The sequence below is a fragment of the Lepidochelys kempii genome, chromosome 2 (assembly GCF_965140265.1).
Source record: "Lepidochelys kempii isolate rLepKem1 chromosome 2, rLepKem1.hap2, whole genome shotgun sequence".
In the NCBI taxonomy this organism is placed as follows: domain Eukaryota; kingdom Metazoa; phylum Chordata; order Testudines; family Cheloniidae; genus Lepidochelys; species Lepidochelys kempii.
Window position 1 is genome coordinate 37,129,600 of NC_133257.1, and position 15,253 is coordinate 37,144,852.

The following is a 15,253-nucleotide window of genomic DNA, read 5'->3' on the forward strand; positions in this document are numbered from 1 at the left end:
AATGAAGATTTCTGAGACCCCCATTTGAGCGTTTATAGTAGTTGTCTTTCTAAGTAATAACCATAAGAGTGTATGATCCAAAGGGTATCCAGCCTTTAGAGAAATAGGTTTTTTTCCATAGGCCTTTATCAAACAGTCATAACTTAGTGATTGGCACAAGACACAGAATTTGAATCTGGATTTCAAAAGCCATAAAATTCATGGGTGTTTGGATCAAATATTTTAGTTTGGGCCCATCTCTAGAGAAAAAGATGTGTGGAACAGTTTACACATAGCACTTTCCCAATATGTATACAAGGGTCACAAAAGTCAGGTAATGCTTGTGGTAGGATCTTCACACAACACCTAGATTGCAGCCTTTCTTTTCCATGTCTTTTCCTGTTACACTGGGTTTAATCATTAGTAAGTTACACATTTAAATTGTAGTACTATGAGTATCTCCAGTTATTTAATACAAAAAGTTCCTCTGAATTCAGTTTACATTATTGGACAGTAGATCTTCAGTTTCTGAGTTTGGTTAACACAAACTATAAAAACTAAAAAAAAATCAAAATAACAAAAGCAATGTTTCCATTGAAATTATTAGTTTACAAATTATCTCGCTACCTGAACTCCTTCTGCCCACTTTGTCTCCTTTGCTCATGCCCCACTCCTTACCTTCTTCCATACCGCCCTACCAGTGGAACAGCCTCCCAGCAAACGTATGTAAAGCAACCTCTCTCTTCTTCAAAAGACACTCTAAAATCTATTTGTTCCCTGATGCATCCTGGCTACATGGGCCACCCACTGCTTCTTTGCTGGATTGTACTGTACTGTCTCTGACTGTAAGCCCTGTGGGTCAAGAATGTTATTGGTTTGGCACAGCTGTCCATGGACAATACCATCTATACTTTATGCTCTACATAAATAACACAGAATCATTAATTTGTATTTTCCGTTAGATTTGTATACTGCCAAAGACGACAATGGCCACCCATTGCTAAGGAAGAATATTGAACAGCCACTGCTTATTTTACGGAGCGAGTCTAAGAGGTGCAGCAAGTTGGCAGGTTCCATTAAGTAGGTGAGATAAATGTGGGTAGCAGCTGTTTTCACCTACTCCACTCAACTTTCAATGCTGCTTCGTTACTGTACATAAATGCACAGCTCAGGTAAAAAAATTAGAATTGCTAAGAATGGGATCTTTGGCCCCCTCCTTTGAAAATCTACGTATTATAAATGGTTTTAAAACTATACAAACTCTACTGCATGCAAAATATTTCTGGCAAAGACTGGACTTTAATTTGTCTTTGTGTAAGAATTATAAAAACAATTACTTATTTAAACAATTCTTTGCTGCATATATTTGCTGTATTCCAAGTAAAGTAATAAATACTCATAAACCTGATGTTGATTTCTTAAAAGAATTCTCATGTGGAATACATTAGGGTGCTGTTCCAGGAATCTATTTATGGTTGTGTCTATAAAAAAGAAGCACCTCATGCAGCTCAGACATAGATCAGTTTCTGCCCACTTCCACCTATTATAAGTCATGAGCGTTAATGGTAGCTGAATAGTTACTGTAAATGACACCTTAAAGATGCTCATAGGTGTATAATGGGTAAGTCAAATGATTGTACTGCTCTTATCTCCATGAAAGTCCAAATTCAAAACCACAGTGGGTTTATATCAAACTCATGACTTTGTTGTTAACAGGGTCTTGTATTAATTAGTGGTCCATACAAAAGTTTACATTGATTTCTTGGGAATATACTTATGATAAATATACAGAACAGTGACACAATATAATGCAATTAAAATGTATGTTCTGCCCATTTCTATATATTGGAAGAACAAGAATATATAGCCAAATTAAATTAAATGTAATTATCAAATAAAGATCATCTTCTTGCAGTTGTCAGCATTAAGAAATTATTTGGGAAAGTCTGATTATTTATATATAAAGTTGGAAAGTGAAGGGTGTCTTACAAACTCTTGTAAAACAGTTCTCAGTTTGGACTTTCTGAAGGGAGAATTGAGCAAGAGCCAAGACAGAATGTAAACTGAACACTACCTATGAGCTTAAACTGGGTACTTCAGATTCATTAGACTGAAAACAACATGAGTATTATTGCTTTCAAGACCTAAACTCTTCTGCTATAGAAACTAACTTAAAACAAGGTAATTTAACCAGAAGACAATATGACTCATGGATCACGTATATAGTCAAAAATTGGAAGCCATTTGTGTTTCTTTACTTCTGAGATATCTGGGTTTGAGTTTTTATGAAAGTCAGATCTTTAACTTTGTAAAACAGAAAGTAACACATTTCAGGCTACTTACTAATAACACAGATTAGTTTTTCTTTCTCTGTTTTAAAGTGAGATGAACTGCAGCTCTAATTGTCCAATCTCATCCTAACAGCAATGCAGCATAGAAAATCTACAATTAGATAGCATAGGATTTGGAGAAAAAATGGTACATATTTTGTTATATTTTTGTACAGTGTCATTGCAATAGATAAATACATGTCTGAACATCCAACAGTGTTTGCAGCTATTTACTGCTAGTTAAGACAACGTTTCTCAAGGCACTCAGCAGCCGCTGCCCATTGCATTCAACACAGAACACCTTGAGATCTTCAAATCTTAAGTGATCAGTCACAGTTAAAGTGCAGCAAAGAATTGTCAGGTCCATCTTCACTTTTGCTTTACTCCTTTAACTGACACAGTTCTTTCTGATTCTTCTGTCGCTGTCAATTTGTCTGATGCTTTTTGTAACATTAATGGTGCCTTCTTTTGTGGGCATTTTCTTGGTGTCCCATTTAGCCTGTTAAAAAGTTTAAAACAATATCATGAGTTTGACATTGGCAGCAAATTGTGAGACATTTACAACAGCTATCAGAGGTTTGTCAAAATAAATATGCTAAATACACAGAAAAACCAAGTGTTCTCCACCCATTTTAGTGATTTGGGGTAAATTTTTTAGTTAATCACAATAGATATCTATCCGGCCTCATCCAAAGCCTGTTGACATCAAGGGAAAGACTCCCATAGATGCCAGTGGGCATTGGACCAGGCCAATAAATCATTTTGACCGTCATTAACACTGCTATGCATGCACCTCTGTACACAGATTGAAAAAGTTTTGTACAAGAAGAAAACCCATACACTTGTTACTCAAAACCAGCACAATTTCTCCGACACTTTGCTTGATCTCCACTTAAGTAAATATATAAAAAATGTCATGAGAAACTGGGGTGTTCTATCACTGTGATGTAGGAAATGTGTTGCTTCCTTCTGAATTACTCTATTCTTAGTAATCATCAAGAAGTCCCTGGGCAGTTCTGTTTAAAACAAGATGTAGTGATGTAGCCCTGGCTATTTACTCCCTGAAGCAAAATTCATAATGCAATATATTGTCCTGTGGCTATTGTGAAATACAGGAAATAGAGGGCCAAATCCTTTTTACCCTGTGGGCTAACCTGGGGCAAGTAGAGCCAGGAGGATTTGTCCCAGAATGTATGTGCCATCATGTAAATAATAGCTCAGATGGTCCATTTTAAAATGAGGTTGTGACAGAGTGCTGAGGCCTAATAGATGGGACAGCACTCTGATCACTGTTGTCTCAGTTAGTTTCCCCAGCAGTCATTGATTGAGGAAATAGGGAGAAATTAGCTAATCCGATGGGAAACTGGGTGAGTTAAGGAACTAATTGGCTCATCAGATGACTAACTTGATAAAAGGCAGGAAGGAAGTGTTATTGGGGCAGGGCAGCTGTGCCCAAACTGAAGAAGATCCCAAGGAAGGGAGATCTCTTTTCCTTCCAGGGCCCTGATGAACAGGGGTCTGATGGTAATAGAGCTACAGGAATTAGAATTGTTGTACTGAACTGTACAGGTGTTGGTTGAAGGGACTTGAATAAATAATATGGAGTGGACACTAAAAGAAGAGAGTCTGAGCAGTTTCTGTGGCGAACAAGGAAAGGTGAGGCATATGTCCCTTACAGATGTGAACTCTCCTTCGCCATTAACCTCTGCTCATACATATTAATCTGATTATTTTAACAGGAGAAGCTATGTTTTTCCTCAAGTTTAGCTTTGAATACAGTGCATATTGGGGACATGTACAGTATATATAGTCCCCATGCAAAATAAAGATTTACCTTTTAGAAATCTAGCGATAGCAATTGCCTCAGTGACCTACTGCAGTAGTCGATTCAACAGGCTGACTGTACACTATCTAAAGTTATATTTATTGTAATTATCTAAAATTTACTGCCCTTTATTTTGAATGATTGCCTCCTTCTTGTGAAATCTTCAATCTCCCCTTGATAAATTTAATAATTCATTCAAGTCTTTTTCTGCCTTTCCAGACTAAATAATTATTGCACAGTTTATATCTATACATGCCTTCTCTGGACCTTCCCAGTCCTCACTCTACCTTTCTTAAAGTGTGCTAACCATATCTGGACAAGATAAATGAGTGCACACCAGTGTTTGAAATGGTCTTATAATATTATCTCTCTATTTTAATTCACTTATTTGCCTTTTCAAATGTTGCTATGTACCTGGCAAACGTTTCATTAGCCATTCACAATGGATCTGAAATCTTTTTCCTGCAGATTATCTAGATTACAGAGCCAATGCTGCCTTCACTTCCACAAGTGTAACTCCCACTGAAGCCAGTGGGAGTTACACCCCTGCAACTAAGGGCAGAATTGGGCCCCTACATTTGCCAATGTACATTATATTTATGGAAGTTGAATTACATCTGCCATTGTGCTGCCTAATGATCCAAAGTGTTCATATCGATCTGGTGTTTCTCACAGTTCTCCACAGATTTTGTTAATCAAAATAATTTAATGTCAGTCAGCAAACTTCAACTCCCAGTGCACCTCCTCCGTCAGATCTTTCATACAATATAGTCAATAATCCTGGACCCAACATTAACCCCTTGAGTGTCCAACCGTTATATTTCCTTCATTATTTTATGAATTGTTTTTATTATCAATTTCTTTTAGGCCCATATCCTTTTCACCTTACTGACATACACCTTTGCTGGCACTACAGTTTGATTCAGCAAGACAACGGAGGAATAGATATTGTAATAAATAATAATACCTAGTTTAGATAGCTATATAGATAAATAGATAGCACTTGTCATCAGTAGATCTCAAAGAGCTTTATTCCCATTTTACAGATTGGGAAACTGAGGCACAGCACGAACAAGTGACTTCCCCAGGGTCACCCACCAGGCTATTGGCAGACCCAGCAATATAACCCAGGTCTCCTGAGCCCCAGTCCTGTGTGCTGTGCACTAGGCAACACTGCCTCCCAATAAAGATAGAAGGCAAAGTGAAGTCAGTGAGAGTACTCACATAAATCACATAACCAAGATTTGACTTAGTGTCAACCAAGTTCTCTGTGCACATGGATATAATAATTGATTGCATGCATCTTTGTTTGACAGAAAAAGTTGGAAGGATGCATTCCAAGCCAATGATAGAGGGCCCAATTAAGTAATCCATACTCATGTGAGTAGCCCCATTGCAGTCAATGGTAACATGATTTAAGGATTGCAGGAATTGGTCCATCATCTCTAGTAACACCAAATAAAATGAAAGACAAGAAGAGTGGGATAATATCTTTTACTGGACCAACTTCTGTTGGTGAGAGAGACAAGCTTTCGAGCTTACACAGAGCTCTTCTTAAAATGTTTGTATTCTTGTTGCTAAAAAAATAAGAATAATAGATTAGAGCTATCATTTGTAGAATCTAATTCTGAAATGCTGCCAAGTCTCTTACAAATTGGATTTTATAATTACATTGATTCTGTTACACCATATTCAATTTGACTATTAAATTTCTCAATGGACTCATGATTATGACAAGCATTTGCACTTTTTCATTTTCGGCAATCCCCCTATGGCTCTTGAAGTCATGTTGACGTGGAATGTGTCCCTGTACTCCTGCTACTGCAATACTTAAATGGAAAGACACAACTGGGTGTAGGTCACAGGGGAAATATTTCCATGCTGCAGAAGCAATGAAGGATGAATAATACAGTACAAGGAGGTTTAAAATAAACACACACATACTATTGTGTTTGCTATTAATGAACATTAGAGGTAAGATTGAGATGTGGCTTCCATTCTAAACTCCCTTTTCCAGTTGCTGTCTATTTTCTCAGACAAATTCCTTTTGGGCTCAAATTTCCCATGCTTGTTCTCCCATCCCAGAGGTAAATGTTTGAGAGAACCTGTCTGATGATCCTACTGTGCAGTTGGGTAGGGGCCTTTGGGTCTGTCCCTTGTCAGCACTTAATCATCAGTCACAAGACGTAGATTCAAAGTCTGCCTCTGCCCAGATCTGCAGCTTCTCATGCAATATGCTGTGGCTGCAGTGTACGTATTTTATTGTATTTCAAGATGCTAAATGGGGTTTGACTGTAAAATGGAGAATTGTCACAAAAATAATTGTAGTTCCATTGAAGCTAGTCCTGAGAGTCACAGAACATAATTATAAACCTACCTCTGCTGTTCTGAAGTTATTGTGTTTCTGTGTCATCGTTCCAGAGGGATGGACTGCAGGTTTTGTGCATTGAGTACCACAGTTAGTTTTCTTCTCAGTATTAATTATTCCACTTGCAGTCGAGGACATGGTAACACAGGTCTGAGTTGACTTTTCATCCTCCAGCATACCTAATAAGAACACATGAAATCACATTCCAACAACATTTGACACTAATGGTCATTGTTCCCTTACATTGTATCACTATTTTGTAACTTTTAACTAAAGAACACTGTAGGGTGACCAGATGTCCCAATTTTATAGGGACAGTCCCGATTTTTGGGTCTTTTTCTTATATAGGCTCCTGTTACCCCCCACCCCCGCCCGATTTTTCACATTCGCTGTCTGGTCACCCTAGAACACTGTCAACTTGAAACCTAGTTTATATAAAACAAGGAATTAAAAGTAAATTTCAGATAGTAAAGTTGCCTCTGTGTCTCCTGCCTATTTTTGTGATTTTTACCTTCACATTTCCCTGTCTTAAAAATGCCTCTCCTGTCATTGTCCTACACAAACAAAATGGGATATGAGTTATGGTGGGCCCAGGTCCTGTAAGCCACTGAACATGAGCAGACCTTTTCTCTACCTCAGAGGCCTGTTGACTTCATGGGTACAGGAGTTTGCCAATGCAGAGCGGCTTGGAGGATCATGGCCTAACTGACTATACAAGGAAACAGTGACACTGACTGCATAGAAAGTACGATCAAATTCATACAAAGGAAGACACTGGAAAATAACTAGAGACACCTCTCCCCTTGAATTCCTTCTAACCTTAGTAATCTTAGGGGTTACTTATAAAAATGGTAGGTAAGAAATATTCTGATAAAAATATGATTTTTATTTAGAAGGGTACCCTTAATTTTTATGAGGACTTGTTGCATAATAGACACAAAAAACATATTTTATCAAAACATTGTGTCCATCAATAGTCAAATTATTAAGGAATAATTTTTTTTCAGCTCTGGTTGAATGTACTGCAAGGCAAACATAGAGCAATATGATATGGGTGAGCCTAAAAAAGTTTCCTCATCTTATTGCATTAACTGAACTAAGCTATCATTTACAATAAGCCTACTTCATTAAACTTCTAGTTGTAATTCTGGGTCTCAAATCTGAGTTGTGGATCTGGCCAAAGTTATAACAACAATGAAAAAAAGAACAAGGCTGGATGTGTCACTTTGGTTACTGTAGCTTTCGTTGTTCAAAAATACTTAACAAATTCTATTTATAAAGAGGCTTGTTTACATGCCAACAGAAAAAATGTATAATCTTATTTTATGGCTGTACAAGTGCTGTGATCACTGGATGGAGAAGTAAGGGTGTGTATATAGATACAAAGGGGAAATAAATGTGAAGAGGAACTATACGGAAAACATTTATTGCTGTTTGAACTGTGCATTGCATCACCAAACCCATTCTCATAAATCAGATATGAATACAAGTGTAGCATTAAGGACACAACAAATGAAAGAGAAGTAGCTCTGTATTCTCGCCCAGAAATCTGCAGGGAATACACCTGGCAGGAAAAGCTGCCTGATCAATAGAAAGAATTTTCAGTAGCAGGTTTCCAAAGGAAATGACTGAGAAAAGTAAAGACGATGGAAATAGCAACTGGGGACATACCAAAACAGCTGTCCAAACTGCAAGAGAAGGTCCACCCAAATTTCCAGTCTTGATGCTGAAAGTGATGAAGGTGACTTAATGCGTGAGAAATGTGAATAAAAATATATTATTGCAGTTTCCTAAACTGTCAACAGATGGTGACAGAGCTTCCATGTGCCAGTTTCTCTGTAGGACTGTAAGGTGAAAAAAAATAAAAATAAAAAAAAAAGTCCAGACAAATAAAAAATGGAATTAGCTTTTTTTTAACATCAATATTGCATTTTATGTAAAAAATATGTTTTAAAGTCCTTAATGCTTGGAAGTTGTCATTTTCTGTGAGAGGAAAAAACTGATGTTTCTCTCATCTCTTTATCTGCCTCTAACAAAGAGCTTCAGAGGAGATCCTGGCAATTACAGGCACGTGAGCCTGACTTCACGGGGCAAAGTGATAGACACAACAGTAAAGAACAGAATTATCAGACACATAGATAAACATGATTTGTCAGGGAAGAGTCAACACAGATTTTGTAAAGGGAAATCATGTCTCTTAGAATTCTTTGAGGGAGTCAACAAGTATGTGGATAAGAGTGATCCACTCGGTATACTGTACTTGGATTTTGAGAAAGCCTTTGATGAGGTCCTCATCAAAGGCTCTTAAGGAAACTACGTAGCAATTGAGATAAGAGGGAAGGCCCTCTCATGGATCAGAAACTAGTTGAAAGACAGGAAACAAAGGGCAGGAGGAATAAATGGTCAGTTTTAAGACTGACCATTCAGAGAGGTGAACAGTGGACTGCCCCCACAGGGATCTGTATTGGGACCTGTGCTGTTAGGCATATTTGTTAAAGATCTGAAAAGGGGAAACGAACAATGAAGTGGCAAAGTTTGCAGACAACACAACATTATTCAAGATAGTTACATCCAAAGCAGATTGCGAGGAATTACAGAGGGATCTCACAAAACGGAGTGACTGGGCAACAAAATGGCATACGAAGTTCAACATAGATAAGTGCAAAGTAATACACATTTGAAAAAATAATCTCCAATATACATTTACAATGATAGGTTCTAAATTAGCTGTTACCACCAACAAAGAGATCTTGGAGTCATCACCAGGACAGTTCTCTGAAAACTTCCTCTGAATGTGCAAGTGGTCAAAAAGGCTAACAGTGTGCTAGGAACTATTAGGAAAGGGATAGAAAATAAGACAGAAAATATCATAATGCCACTAATAAATCCCTGGTACGCCCACACCTTGAACCAGTTATGGTTCCCTTCTCTCAAAAAGGATATTGTGGAGATGAGAAAAGTTCAGGGAAGGGCAACAAAGATGCTAAAGGGCTTCCATACAAGGAGAGATTCAAAAGATTAGGGAGGTTCATCTTAGAAAAGAGATGACTAAGGGGGATATGATAGAAGTCTATGAAATCATGAATGGTGTGGAAAAAGTTAATAGAAAAGTGTTATTTACCCTTTCACACAATACAAAAAGCTGATGAAATTAACAGGCAGCAGGTTTATTACAAACAAGAGGAAATACTTTTCATACAACACACAACTAACTTGGGGAATGCATTGCCATGGGATGCTGTGATGACCAGAAGTATAACTGGGTTCATAAAAGAACTGGATAAGTCCATCAATGGCTATTAGCCAAGATGGTCAAGGATACAACCCCATGTTTAGAACAACCCTACATTTCCAACCCCCAGAAGCGGAAGATGAGGTGGATCACTCCATAGTTGCCCTGTTCTGTACACTCCCTGTGAATCATAGAATCATAGAATCACAGAATATCAGGGTTGGAAGGGACCCCAGAAGGTCATCTAGTCCAACCCCCTGCTCAAAGCAGGACCAATTCCCAGTTAAATCATCCCAGCCAGGGCTTTGTCAAGCCTGACCTTAAAAACCTCTAAGGAAGGAGATTCTACCACCTCCCTAGGTAACGCATTCCAGTGTTTCACCACCCTCTTAGTGAAAAAGTTTTTCCTAATATCCAATCTAAACCTCCCCCACTGCAACTTGAGACCATTACTCCTCGTTCTGTCATCTGCTACCATTGAGAACAGTCTAGAGCCATCCTCTTTGGAACCCCCTTTCAGGTAGTTGAAAGCAGCTATCAAATCCCCCCTCATTCTTCTCTTCTGCAGGCTAAACAATCCCAGCTCCCTCAGCCTCTCCTCATAACTCATGTGTTCCAGTCCCCTAATCATTTTTGTTGCGCTTCACTGGACTCTCTCCAATTTATCCACATCCTTCTTGAAGTGTGGGGCCCAAAACTGGACACAGTACTCCAGATGAGGCCTCACCAATGTCGAATAGAGGGGAACGATCACGTCCCTCGATCTGCTCGCTATGCCCCTACTTATACATCCCAAAATGCCATTGGCCTTCTTGGCAACAAGGGCACACTGCTGACTCATATCCAGCTTCTCGTCCACTGTCACCCCTAGGTCCTTTTCCGCAGAACTGCTGCCTAGCCATTCGGTCCCTAGTCTGTAGCTGTGCATTGGGTTCTTCCGTCCTAAGTGCAGGACCCTGCACTTATCCTTATTGAACCTCATCAGATTTCTTTTGGCCCAATCCTCCAATTTGTCTAGGTCCTTCTGTATCCTATCCCTCCCCTCCAGCGTATCTACCACTCCTCCCAGTTTAGTATCATCCGCAAATTTGCTGAGAGTGCAATCCACACCATCCTCCAGATCATTTATGAAGATATTGAACAAAACCAGCCCCAGGACCGACCCTTGGGGTACTCCACTTGATACTGGCTGCCAACTAGATATGGAGCCATTGATCACTACCCGTTGAGCCCGACAATCTAGCCAGCTTTCTACCCACCTTATAGTGCATTCATCCAGCCCATACTTCCTTAACTTGCTGACAAGAATACTGTGGGAGACCGTGTCAAAAGCTTTGCTAAAGTCAAGAAACAATACATCCACTGCTTTCCCTTCATCCACAGACCCAGTAATCTCATCATAAAAGGCGATTAGATTAGTCAGGCATGACCTTCCCTTGGTGAATCCATGCTGGCTGTTCCTGATCACTTTCCTCTCATGCAAGTGCTTCAGGATTGATTCTTTGAGGACCTGCTCCATGATTTTTCCAGGGACTGAGGTGAGGCTGACTGGCCTGTAGTTTCCAGGACCCTCCTTCTTCCCTTTTTTAAAGATTGGCACTACATTAGCCTTTTTCCAGTCATCCGGGACTTCCCCGGTTCGCCACGAGTTTTCAAAGATAATGGCCAATGGCTCTGCAATCACAGCCGCCAATTCCTTCAGCACTCTCGGATGCAACTCGTCCGGCCCCATGGACTTGTGCACGTCCAGCTTTTCTAAATAGTCCCTAACCACCTCTATCTCCACAGAGGGCTGGCCATCTCTTCCCCATTTTGTGATGCCCAGCGCAGCAGTCTGGGAGCTGACCTTGTTAGTGAAAACAGAGGCAAAAAAAGCATTGAGTACATTAGCTTTTTCCACATCCTCTGTCACTAGGTTGCCTCCCTCATTCAGTAAGGGGCCCACACATTCCTTGGCTTTCTTCTTGTTGCCAACATACCTGAAGAAACCCTTCAGGTTTCTTCTTTCTTGAACCTTTGGTATGAGCCACTGTTGGAGTAAAGATACTGGGCAAGATGAACCATCTTCTGATCCTGTGTGGTAGCTCTTATATTCTTATTCCACAGCACTGACACCTCCCCTCATTCAGCAGTAAACATCTCCTCTCCTGCACCTCCATGAAGTCTACTCAAGCAGGTTACATTTTAAATCTCACACCTCCCTGCTGTTTTCCAGACTAAGGTGTGCAGCAGAGTAGTAAAAAATTTATTAAAACGAATGTTAAAAAAACTATATAAGACATAGTTTTGGAAAAGAGTGTCTGTACATCTGGGTATAGTGCTTAGATTATCCACAGATATAAAGCTGGTTTTTAAAAGTCATATGATACTTTTTTTCTTGGTCCCAGTCACCTGGCATGGGTCAGGGTTACAAAGGATTCTAGACTACTGTTGCACACTCAGATGATTTGTGGGAAGGGACATGAGGAGCCAGTTAGTTATTTAGGAACAAGGGCTCAAGAACTGTTTATGTATTTATGGCATAGCCTATGGAAACAAATGCAGGCTTGGTAGCCAGGAACTCCCAAGTTCTATGCCCCACTCTGGTACTGACTTAGTGTGGTCTTGTGTATATTGGTTCTACTCCCGGCTTCAGTTTCCCCATCTGAAAACAGAGATAAGGATACTTACTTATTTATCTCACAGGGGTGTTGTAAGCATGTGTTACTACAGGTCTTTGAAGATGCACAGTGCTATAAGTGTTAAGTATTTGGACATTTGGACATTTCAAACATATGGTGTCATGGGGTGTCCACCCCACACAAGGCCTGAAGGAGTTAAGGTAGCTAGGTGGCACAGTGGCTGCACCTGGAGGAGAAGCCAGGGAGTAAAGAGAGTTAATTAAAGAGGAAGCTTAGCTGGACAGGAACAAGAGGGGCCGGCATAAGCCCAGGACCTGAGAGTAGAAGGAGGCTTTACTCTCAGGATGAGAGAAGGCAAGGTAGGAAGTACCTGAGGGAGACAGGTGCAAGGTTCAGGACAGTGCAGACCTTGACTGCTTGTTATAGAATCCCTGGGCTGGAACCCAGGGTTGAGAGTGGGCTTGGGTTCCCCTACCAGCCCCTGGGGAGCGGGCGTTAAGAGGCAGCGAGAGGGAAGAATGCCTGGCACTGTGGGTCCTTTGATACCCCAGAAGGTGAGGACTACAGTGACCTGGGTGGAGGGCCAAGCCATGAAGCAAGAGTAGTTGAGTCCCAAGACAGAGAGGCTGAGAGAGTGATGGCGTGAGCAACTGCAGGAAGGGTATCAGACTGGCAGAGCTAATTCCCAGATACAGCCAGAAGGAGGTGCTCCAGTGATGAGTGGAGTGTCCCATGACCCACAGGTTATCAGTTTTTTCTTCTGTGGGTTCATTCTCCTGCACTACTTTCACCATGCAGCTATTTGGAGGTTGAGCCCATAACAATACTATTTTATTGTGTTAGTACTATTATGAAAAGCACAGTTGTATTGATTTGTATTACTGTAGCACTATTAGGTACAGTTGTTTTATCCATTCATCGGCTGATTGTGCTGCCGCTTTCTGTCTTTCACGGAACAGATTTATTGGAATAGATGTATCTTTCTTGGGATTGTGGAAAACCATAAACACTGGAAATGGTAGATTTGGTTCATTTGTGTATCTGCTAATTTGCTGCTTAAGTGCCACACTCTGCTGAGATTAGACATTTTGTCCAATACTTATCTGAAACTAACCACTTATCAGCATCTGGGACTGCAAATATCAGTTCCATTCTCTCTTTCCATTGAGCCCAGTTATTAGTTACATTGCCATTATCGGGGTCTATTGATGTACTGCAGGCTTTATCCTTATTTTAGTCTGACGCTATTATGTTTGCTTTTCTAAAAGTAAGAAACTGTTTTAGAACCCTTGTTCATCAACAAGGGAGTGATTTACTGAGCCGGCTGTAACAATATGAAAGACACTTTCAGGCAGCATGCTGTTTCCTGGGAGGAACTGTTTGGAAGCAACAGTTGCTGGAGAACTGTCTGAGAACTCAGGAGGCTGAAGAAGCCATGTTGTAAGCAGCCACAACAAACCCTGAGTGAGACCTTATGTGTCAGAAGACCCAGACACAACAAAGCATAAAACACTCACAAGACTAGAGAAAAAAAGACTCTTGGAAATTCTAGCATCATCCACTGCAAGTTTAGGAACTTATTGTATTCACTTTCCTCTTCATATACACTGGTGTGAAGTCAGAACAACAATTCATTAGCAATGGAAGCTAGAGCACAAGATTCTGTTGACAAATCAGAAAATGAAACATAATTTAGATGCTAGCTATTTCATGAATTCATATATGAATCCTAATTAGAGAACAGACAAGGTCTTAAAGAAAGGACTAGGCACAAAACTTCTTGCTCTCCAGATGGCAAGCGTTTGGCAGTGTTATAAGAGAAGCAGAATACTGCCGTGTCACAAATAAAGGAATGACTGGTTAGATATTTTTCCTTTCACCATCTGGAAGTTGCAAGCTGTTAAGGTAGAAACATCCTGTATCTGAGTCTTGCCTAAGTATAATTTAAACCGAACTGCTTAGGCATTTATGTCATGATCATCATGTTGATAAATGCGAAGTAATGCACATTGGAAAACATAATCCAAACTATATATACAAAATGATGGGGTCTAAAATTAGCTGCTACAACTCTAGAAAGAGATCTTGGAGTCACTGTGTCTCTGAAAACATCTGCTCAATATGCAGCAGCAGCCAAAAAAAGCTAACAGAATGTTAGGAAAGGGATAGATAACAAGACAAAAATAATATAATGACAATATATAAAGCCCTATACCCACGGCTTGGTGCAGTTCTGGGCACCCCGTCTCAAAATAGATATTAGAATTAGAAAAAGTACAGAGAAGGGCAACAACAACGATTAGGGGTGTGGAACAGCTTCCGTATAGGGAGAGATTAAAAAGACTGAAAATGTTCAGCTTGGAAAAGAGATGACTATGGGGGATATGACAGAGGTCTATAAAACCATGAATGGTGTGGAGAAAGTGAATAATGAAGTATATTTGCCCCTTCACATAACAAAGAACTAGGGGTCACCCAATGAAACTAATAGGCAGCAGGTTTAAAACAAACAAAAGGAAGTATTTCTTCACAGTCAACCTGTGGAACTCATTAGCAGGAGATGTTGTGAAGGCCAAAAGTATAACTGGGCTCAAAAAAGAATTAGATAAGTTCATGGAGGATAGGTCCAGGGGTGTCCCTAAACCTATGACTGCCACATGCTCAGACTAGATGACAGGTGGGGGATCGCTCAACGAATTGCCATGTTCTGTTCATTCCCTCTGAAGCATCTGGCACTGTCCACTGTCAGAAGACAGGATATGGGGCTAGATGGACCATTGGTCTGACCCAGTATGGCCATTGTTATGTCCTTATCATAGTAATATCAGAGTGCCTGTTTTCACACACCCCTTCCTCTCTGTAAGCTTGCAGAGCTCTCAAAGCAGGAATTGAAGCATA

The 15,253-nt window shown here is 40.0% G+C and overlaps 1 protein-coding gene across 1 annotated transcript in view; it reads right to left on the bottom strand.

Annotated features, from left to right (window-relative positions):
- Positions 1-426: 426 nt before the first annotated feature.
- BAALC (BAALC binder of MAP3K1 and KLF4) overlaps positions 427-15,253 on the bottom strand; it is a 40,540-nt gene continuing 25,713 nt past the window's right edge. The window contains exons 2-3 of the mRNA XM_073330402.1: positions 6,512-6,681; positions 427-2,808 (exon numbers count right to left, since the gene is read on the bottom strand). Of these exons, the coding sequence (XP_073186503.1) occupies positions 2,698-2,808; positions 6,512-6,681 (281 nt within the window). The 3' untranslated portion in view covers positions 427-2,697. The remainder of the gene's footprint in view (positions 2,809-6,511; positions 6,682-15,253) is intronic.